The sequence below is a fragment of the Pongo pygmaeus genome, chromosome 2, assembly GCF_028885625.2.
Source record: "Pongo pygmaeus isolate AG05252 chromosome 2, NHGRI_mPonPyg2-v2.0_pri, whole genome shotgun sequence".
Classification (NCBI taxonomy): domain Eukaryota; kingdom Metazoa; phylum Chordata; class Mammalia; order Primates; family Hominidae; genus Pongo; species Pongo pygmaeus.
Window position 1 is genome coordinate 79,122,382 of NC_085930.1, and position 10,119 is coordinate 79,132,500.

The 10,119-nt window shown below is 33.8% G+C and overlaps 1 protein-coding gene across 4 annotated transcripts in view; it reads left to right on the top strand.

The window, feature by feature from the left end:
* CNTN3 (contactin 3) overlaps positions 1–9,455 on the top strand; it is a 353,916-nt gene extending 344,461 nt beyond the window's left edge. For all 4 annotated transcript variants that reach the window (XM_054483033.2, XM_063661832.1, XM_063661833.1 and 1 more), the window contains 3 exons: positions 4,645–4,757; positions 5,374–5,542; positions 7,522–9,455. In XM_054483033.2, coding sequence (XP_054339008.1) covers positions 4,645–4,757; positions 5,374–5,542; positions 7,522–7,622 — 383 coding nt within the window. In that variant the 3' untranslated portion in view covers positions 7,623–9,455. The remainder of the gene's footprint in view (positions 1–4,644; positions 4,758–5,373; positions 5,543–7,521) is intronic.
* Positions 9,456–10,119: the final 664 nt, after the last annotated feature.

The following is a 10,119-nucleotide window of genomic DNA, read 5'->3' on the forward strand; positions in this document are numbered from 1 at the left end:
TATCACATATTTTTATTATGCAAAGGAGAACTTTTGATCAAGGAAATTCCTGGACATCGAAAACCAAAAATCAAAGAAAGACCTTCCCTGGCGTTCTAGGTTGGGTTTCAGATGAGTTAAAAAGTAGATGATTTTGTTGTGTTTTAAAACATTGTGTCAATTTCTTTTCATAAGAAATTAGATCCATTTGTAATAGTTTTCAGTGATTCCAAAACAACTGTATCTTATTATTGGGGGGAGGTGCATAATTGGCTTTTGTTTTTGATTACATGATCGTTGCACAATACCACATGTTTAAGCAGCTTAGTTACAAATGTTAATAATTATCTCAAGTGAAGTCCAAGTGCAAAGCATAACTTCTAGCTACTAGTTATAACAACTTTTTATCAGGTAAGTCATCTCATTACCATCAGATGGCCAAGAAAAAGAGTTGAGAAACATACTGAGTTTTGTATAATTAATCACAGCAAACATATGTTCTTAAAATTTCATATTTTGAAAGTAAATGCCAGCTTCACTGTTACCACTATGAGGCATCACCATTGAAAACTCCAGACAATAATGTTCTTTAACAACCTCTACTTTGTATTATATAAAGGAAAACATATATTTTAGAAAATTTGGGGAAAAAAATCTATAGAGAAAAAATAAAATTCACTCATAATCCTATCACTCAGAAATACCATGATTAATATCATTTGTCTTTCCTTCCAGACTTCTGTTCTATGAAAAGTTTCTTATACAGTGGAGGTTATGCTGTGTATTTTGTTACCTGTATACTGTATCGTAACTGCCCATGGATGATATTCCCTTGTGATGAACGCCACAATTTATTTAGCCATTTTCCTGTGGATAGACATGTCATATTCCCAGCTTCCCAGTTTCATCTAATCATGGTTATATGATAGTAATCACTTGTTTTCAGGCAAGTATCTGCAGAGTAAGTAAAATCTGTGAAGCTGATGTTGAGGAGTCTGAAAATCAAGTGCACAGAGGATCATGATGGATGCTTAAGGAACAACAATAATAAAAACCTCTCGAGAGAAAGTTATTTCGTTATGTAACACTTAAAATTACTGAAATGATTATGTGTATCCTGTCAATTAGTGTTGTGATATAAATCTAGTGATATGTCATCATTTTACTAGGATTAGTTTTTTACCAGTTTTTTCTAATTTAGCATTCTGCCAACAGTAGAGGTTGACAGGAAAAACCTATAGGATATGAACGCTGACAAATGATTTCCAAAACAAATCAAAATATAGACTACTTACCAGTTTAGGTCCAGTAAATTTTGGAACTCAATCATCCTATTCTGGGTTGTACTTCCACACAGGTTCAAATACAAAAAGTAAAATTAGAAGTCCCAGAAGTTACACTATCAACTATCCCCTGCTCATTCCTACTTCATTACTTGACTCCATACCTTTACAAAAGTTCATTGTGTTGCTTCAGAGCTATCTAAACTACTGGTTAATAGCTATGTCAGATTAGGCTAGTCCAGGCTGAGGCACCTCAAATCCCCTCAGTGGCCTAAAACTATACTTTTTTTTCTTCAACTCATACTATATGTTCATCATGAGTGAGATTCAGATCTGATCCATTCTGTCTCCGCTCCTGAACCCAGAATAATGGAAGAGCCAATCTCTGGGACATGGCAATCTCATGGCAAAGAGAAAAGAGAGGAAAGCAAACCATACTCTTCAATGACTTTTATAGCTGCCACTTGGGGGTGGCCTATTTCCCTTTTGCCCACATTCCATTGGTTGAGGCAAGTCCTATGGTGAAGTCCTATATCTATGGGATGCCAATGAGAAGGAGAATTATGCTCATCTACAGGCAGGGAACCACAAGTCCCATAGCCAACACCAACATCAGTGAGAGTTAGGCAGAGAAGCATAACCCTCTCAAGGCGCAGAGGACTTAAACAGAGCTGGTTTGAATCCACATAATACTTCTCACTAGTTGTGTATCTTAGCAAGCTTTTTTAAACCTTTCATTGTAGTAAAGTACACATGACATAAAATTTAACATACTAAACATTTAAAAATATACAGTTCTATAGTGTTAAGTCTTTTACATTTCTGTGCAATAGATCTCTAGAACCCTTTTCATCTTGCAGAACTGGAACTTTGTACTCATTAAGCAATTCTCCACTTCCCCTTCCACCAGCCTCTGGCAACCAGCATTTTATTTTCTGTTTCTATGAATTTTTGACTATTCTGAATATCTCAAATAAGTAGAATTATAAAGTATTTGTCTTTGGGTGTCTGGCTTATTTCACTTAGCATAATGTCCACAAGGTTCATCCATGTTATAGCATGTGTCAAAATTTTATGATTTTAAGACTGAATAATACTTCATTATAGGTAAATACCCCATTTTGTTCCTCTACCTATCTTTTGAATAATGCTGTCATGAACATGCTTATACCATCTTTTTAAATTTTAACTCTCTGGGTCCAGATTACATATGTACAGAAATGGGCTTTATTACAATGCAATATAATGAGGATTAAGTAAATTATATTAAAGCACATTCTGTAATGCCTAACATATGGATGTGTGCTAAGTATTAGTTACTAATAATAGCATTTTGAACATGGGTGAAAGTTTATCTGGTCCAAAATTTCCCAAATATTGTTATTCTTACCAGTGGTGGTAAGAGATGATTTTAAGGTAGTTCACGAACATTATAAAAATTTAGAATGTTTATATAAGGCATTAAATTCATTTATTTTAGAGAGTGCCCAAAAATGTAACTAGCACATCAAGCTAATTATTGTGTGAATATTATTGAAATGAAGCTAAAATAGATGTTTAATTTTTCTTAAACCAAGTTATTTTTTTAAATAGCAAAACATGACAAAAATGATACATGACTATCTGGTGTTTAGAAAACAGTAATATGATTCAAAAAGAACAAAGTTAGACCCTATTATTTCTTTTTTCCTTTTTTTTTTTTCTTTTTGTCATTTCAAAAAGTATTCATTTCAGGCTGAACTCGTTCAGCCCACATATTTTGTGACTCATACAAGATAAACCCCAGTGTTCTATTTGCAGTCATTTCTCCCTGAAGGCTGATGTTGGTATAGGTGATTTAACCAAAATTACTCAAACTTTCTGTAACCTCCAAACACACACCTTTTGTTAGAACAAACCATGCTGTGGTGTAGCTCAGCTGCATCAAACCAAACCTGTCCTTTTATAGTGCTGTCAGGCCACAGGGAATCACTGGCTTTGGGAAATTGTCCTAAAAATTGTACATTCATATTATTTGAGTAACCAGAACATGGTCATTAGTATTTCAACCCTAAGCAGCTGCTATAATTTTTTTGTCGTTGTTAGCAGAGCATCGCAGCTCAATCTTAGCTGACCTAAACTCATTGTGAATACCCACATCACAGAATTTTAAAGGCAACATAGAATAGTGTTAAAAGAGACAAAAAGCAAAAGAAATCCACAGGGAATACAATCTTGTTTGGTGTCATTAGACTCATAAATGTATTTGAGTTCTTCCTATCTGTAAGTTCAGCTGTATTTCCCCTATGGCATGAGTCAATGATGTTTAGAAATTTCTCTGGATAGCCAATGTTTTATATCATTTTTCCATTAGAAATTCAGTTAGCCAAATCACATTCTGTGGTTAAATCTACAAATACAACATATTTCAACACTGAGGGCAATTGTGATGCTGTTGTCGAATGAATAACATTATGTTTGTTTTTGTTATTGACAAGAAACTGATTTTCCCAGTGCCCTATCTGTGTTGCTATTGACAAATGCTATCGGCCATCCCTCAACACCCTCACCCCTTAGCATTAGTTTACAGTCCAGCGTTCATGAAAAGGAACTAAATTATGAATCTAAGTTTAGAAACCGCAGAGAGTTTCATTAATCCTCTAATGGAATCCTCATTAACTTTTTAGCGTTTTGCCTTATTTTTCTCAAAAATTGATTTAAGCCTGGAAAACGAAGACTTTAAAATACAGACTCTCTTGCAGTTTTTCATGTGTATAGCTATTACTCCATGGGAATAAATCTAAGTAATTCTTATTTTTGATTGCCTCACATTTTGCCCATCTTATCATACAAGGCTGGCTCCAAAATCATGTACACTTCATTTCACACAACTTTAATCTGTCCATTTGGCAATTTCTTCCAGCCTCTGTGCTTCAAAATAAGTCCCGCCGCCTTCCTTTCTTGGTTTAGGAACAAGCAGCCCTCTAGTGGTAGCTAAAGGAATTTCCTTATCTCCCCTATCAACGTGTTTTCAAGGAGACATAAGCACAGTAAGTGTGAAATGCTCTAAGGTGTTTGATGAATATGATAAAATGAATTATCTCACACATTAATTGAAATGCCTTTTCTGGGACTTTTATTTTAGATTCAGAGGTACATGTGCAGGTTTGTTACATGAATAAATTACGTGTCATGGGGGTTTGGTGTATGAATGAAATGCCTTTCTAAAAAAAGGAAATTTATATACTCTGTTATTTTTTTCTGATTTCATCTATTACACCAAGCATTACCAAAGGCATCCCGTTCTACTTCCACTAGCTTCCTATAATAGCCGTCATCTCCTCCGTGTAAAATGTCACTTGTACTTCGATCTGTTTTAAAATTTCTCATTTTGCATTTCAAGCTCCCAGTCAGCCACCAGGAAATGTTGTTTGGAATGCCACAGACACTAAAGTGTTACTTAATTGGGAGCAAGTTAAAGCCATGGAGAATGAGTCAGAAGTAACCGGATATAAAGTAAGTTTTCTCATTTGCAATGCTTCATTTTCGTAATTTTGGCAGTACTTTTCAAGAGAAGCTAGGTGTAAGTGAATTTTTCTATACATTGATATGGTTTCTGTAATCTAATTTTGACAAAGATACCAAGCTTTCCATAAAATGGGTAATTTTTCAAAATAGCTTCTTAAATATGGTTTCAAGTGAAAGAATTCTGCTCAAGTGGGAATTTTGGACACAATGTTTCCAAATTGTGTGTTAGTTTGCTACTATTGATGCTCACCTATACACTACTTAAAAATAAATAAATAAAACTATTGGCTCTGATTCCATGGTCAGGCATTCAAGGTCCATACACTATGGTCCTGCCTTATCTCTCCAGCCTCATAAATACGCAGCCCAGCTGGGCTTTTCCATGGGAGAAGATCACTCTTCCCAAGCCTCCCTGATTTTGAGAACCTGATGATTCTGCCGTGTGCTAACCTCTAATCTAAGACTTATAATTAGAGTCATGAATGAAACTCACACTTTAGTGGATATAGAAAGACAAAATTAGTTAATTTCAGCGAGACAAGTTCTATGAAGAAAACAAAAATGGGCAATATAACAAGTAAGTGTATTTGTTCATGCATTTTAGGTTTTCTATAGGACTAGCAGTCAAAATAACGTACAAGTGCTGAACACAAATAAAACTTCAGCTGAACTTCTGCTGCCCATTAAAGAAGACTACATTATTGAAGTCAAGGCCACAACAGATGGAGGGGATGGGACCAGTAGTGAACAGATCAGGATTCCACGAATAACCAGTAAGTTGATTGAAGCCATTATTTACTTTATTGACATCAGTGTTACTATCCCCCATAGTGAGTCAATCAGTGTCCCTCTGTCCATTCTTTCTTTCCAGCAAGACTTTCATCCAAATGCTGGTAAGGTTTTGGCAGGTGAGACGAGGGCAAGAGGAACCCCCCAAGACTGGTGCAAAATAGGGAGAAAAATATGAGGGCGTGAAGAAAAGATGTCAAAAAATATTTAGCAAAACTTCATTAATTTGATTTTTTTTTTCCTCATTCTGAGTTTTACTTAAATTTGCCTTTGGATCGCCTATAAAAGCAGAATTCCCTAATCATTTCTTTTAGATCTTTAATAGTCTGGTTATTTGCCTCCTACAAATTATAGATAAATCTTATCAATTCTTTAAATAGAATGATTAACATTGTCAAAGTCCTAAACCACTTACCTGTGCCAAACTAAAAGACTCCTTAAAAATTCTTCTAGTTTCCAAGGAGGTTCATACTAATTTTTCCTTTCCAAATCCAAGTAAAACCTATTTTACTAAGAAATTATATGTTTAGAGTTGGAGACAGACTTTGGTATGCATATTTTACCAACTGCCAATGCTAGAATAAATTTTATCGTCACTTTTAAATCCCAGGTCTGGAGTTTTCTGGCCTCAGTTTAACTATTGTAGAGTCCATTTTGACTTCATATGCTATTCTATAGTTCTTAGTGACATAAATGACTTTGTTCCCTGTTTCCAATTCATTTAGCATGGGTAATCAGGACTGAAACTTTTGTCTTTAATCTTGGAAAACAAAATGGCAGACATTAGTAACTGAAGAGAAAGGGAAATAGAAAACTTAGAGAAATTCTATCTTTCTGTAAAACCATAAAGGCTGCCATACTTAGACTAAAACAAACAAAGCTACACTGAGGAAACAGGAACTACTTATTGTAGAACTAAGTTCTGCAAAGTAAATTCTGCAGAACCCATCTTGGACTACAGAACTCTCTAAAACTGTATGCACTTCAATAGAGCAAAAGTAGAAATTAAATTTAGTTTATTATTGTTGTTAATTTAGGTTTTGAAATAATGAATATGTGCTTCTTGTTCCCTGAATGATGCAAGGCATAGAGTTAACATTACAATATGGGCAAAGTGGCAATTTTAAAAGAAATATGTTCTAGGCTTTTGCAGGGACAGACGTTATTTTAGCATTTTAAGGCTGCTGAGTCAAGAGTAGCCTTTTCATCTGACATCTGCTGTCTTGCTGAGCTTGCAAGTGACCACACAGGGCCATCTCTATGAAAATGAAGCTTTTATTTATTGCCTTTTAAAAAGATGATGTTTTATATTATGTGTAATAATTTATCTGGAAATGCATAAAATAGAAATAAGCACAGACTTTTCAAACCCTTACCCAGTGAAGCATTCTTTAATTAAACCATTGAATTATCTCAAAGTTGTTTGTAATCAAGTATAATTGTTTTCAAAATGATTAAGTTGTTTTTCCAATTTCAATTAAAGTTAAATAATAGTAGATGAACAAAGCCTGGCATCATTTAAGAAAACTTAAACACATTATTGTTTTTATAGATACTCTTGGCAACTAGTATATGCTGCGTTGGTAAATAAAATGAAGGCTAATGACAACTTCTGGTGCCAGGATAGGTTCATGCAGTGATTCGGCTTTGATAGGAGAGGTATTGCTTTTGCTCTGTGTCTTAGTCCCTTTTGGCTTCTCTAACAAAACTACATAGACGGGTGGCTTATAAGCAACAGAAACTTAATTCTCACAGTTCTGGAGGGGAGTCTGAGAAGCCCAAGGTCAAGTTGCTGGCAGATTCAGTGTCACCTCTCAAAGGTCCTCACCTCCTAATACTCTGACATTGAGGGTTAGGATTTCAACAAAGAATTTGGGGGGAACACCACAAATATCCAGTCTCTAGCACCCTGATTACATATTGGTACAATCCTTATTAATGAGCTGTTCATCATCTTTGACAGGTATGGATGCAAGAGGATCCACTTCAGCCATCTCGAATGTCCACCCTATGTCAAGTTATATGCCTATAGTACTGTTCTTAATTGTATATGCCCTGTGGTGATATTAACTCCTTTTTATTATTTGTTGGAAAGTTATTTAGTTACCAAAAAAAGTGCTTTCATGAAATGCGGTAATTATGCATGTTTTTTTCAACTCTTATTTTTAACTTTCTACTTCATTATAGGTAAATATGAATATAATTAAAAAAAAACAGTAAATCCTTTTAGGGGAATCTGAAATGCCTTAATATTAACTTGATAAACCAAAGGAATTTACATATTACATACTTCAGACTTTTGATATAAATGTTCTTAAACTATGAGTTTAAGCACTGCCTATGGATAAAGACTCACACACTCTCACATGTACACACACACGCATGAGAATTTCTTTTAACATTGAAAAACTCTTTTGTTTAATTCAAATGCTATTTTTCCATTATAATAGCATTATTTGGAAGACTTAACCAGTATCAATTTGAAATGCTGATTTAAGTCCCCAAGGATGAAAAATACATTTTAAAAATTATCTTGTTGGAGAGGAGTGGCATGTGATTCAAAAGAGCATAGTTGGAAAACGCTACTGTGGGGCTTAGAAGAATGATGTTTGGTTTGGTATACTGCTAACTAGTTGTAAGACTTTACAAATCACTTTGCTGTCTGTACCTCTCAATTATTCCTCTATAAAATATGGAGATAATAATACCTATCTGATCAGACTTTGCCCCATGAATTAGTTTTTAAAAGATAAAGACTGAAGTATGAAAGTGCTTTTGTCACCCCAAATGCAATTGACCCATGCAAAATATTAGTATGAATTTATTTAATCACATAAAAGTCATGAAGACCAGCCAGATTTTCAAGCTTCATCCTGTTTCACTCAGTTATATTCTAAAATTCAAATGATCACATTTTATTCTTTCTCAAAAAAAAAGTTTTTTTAAATTAAAAAAGGAATTGTTTCCTTCACAGCTATGAACAAGCTTTCAGGTTTTATTAAAACCTAGAGGAAAAAATCAGGAATGACCTGAATCTCAACCCAAATGTTAAACAAAATCCGCATAATCCCTCATTTCAATTTCCAGTTCCATTAAGGGACCCTCTCTTTTTGGTTGGCAGAGATGGTTTTTTAATGAAATCCCACCATCTATCTGAGTGAGTCTGGCAGGCTTTTTAGTTCCTGAGTTAAATTTGTAATAGAACCAAGGCAATGCTGCTGACTTTGATATGTATGACTCAGTCTTTCAATATGTGGTTTTCAAAAAATTGTTGAAGACATGACTTCATAGCAATATATAGAGAATAAATTAAAATTGGCAGATTGAGTATTCAACATTGCAAAATAAATTTTTTACCTCTTTCCTACCAATTTCACATTTTGCAGAAACTTGTTCATATTTCCAATAATATCAGAATTAGAAAACAGTTCAGATAACAAGAAAGATTAAAAATTAGGGAAATTCTGATATCACCATAAAGCACTATTTTACATTTAGAGATTACATTTAAGATAAAGTCATCATACACAAAAACAATAAATATTTATAACTTTCTCTATAAGGTCCGTATATACTGTATATATTGAAACAATCTGAATGACTAGTAGATTTCATATGACCATTGTTATTTCCACTTTCTCCAATACTTGTATTTTATGCTACATGTAATGAAGTTGGACCTTTTTATTATTTAGTAATTCCTATATGTTCCTATACTTTTCATTTTCAAGATGATTGCTCTATTGTTTCATGTTGTTTCTAGCAATATATCTCCATGAGATATGTACTTTGTTTCATATTGAAAAGTATAAAATTTATCTTTCAATTCCTGTGTGTGTATCCTATGGTTATCTGTATGTATTATTTTCTAGTCTAATAAAATTTATAACAAGCAAATGCGTGTGCAGTATTAATTGCTGTATGGTCAAAGAAGAATGTCTACAGGGGGAATAGGAGACTACCATAATAGTTATGCTAAGGCTATCATTTCTTAAACTTTTCAGCCAACATTTAACTTTTCCATCTTTTAACAGGATATTTAAAAATATTTTTATGCCCTACTGACTTAGTAAAATCAGCAATTTGAGACAATGACCTGTACATTACAGGTATTTCAGCTGTGGGGAGAAGTGGTAGAATGGGGAAGCAGAAAATTCACCTAATAGAATTATGGTATCTAATTTTGTCTGACTTTTATTACAAATGTCTACTTCCACATTTTTGACAAGTATTTTCTTAAAATTGATACCAATGTGTCAAGTTGTTCATAGACTGTCTCATTGGTATCAATGTTAGAGACTCGCTTGTAAATAATCCTTATGGTAGATATTCTAAATATTTGAAACACTTTAGTAGAAGATGTTTTTAATTACACGGTTTTAAATGTTATTGTTGATGTAAGGAGAATGACAGCTAAAATATCAATCATTTTCTTACATGATAATTGAAAGATTTGTTTAAAGGCAGGAAAATTAAGTGGGAAAACTATGTGATGGGGCTGTATCTGGGTGTGCATGTGTGTGATTCTAGATTTAAACCCAGTGGTAATGGGTCCATTAAT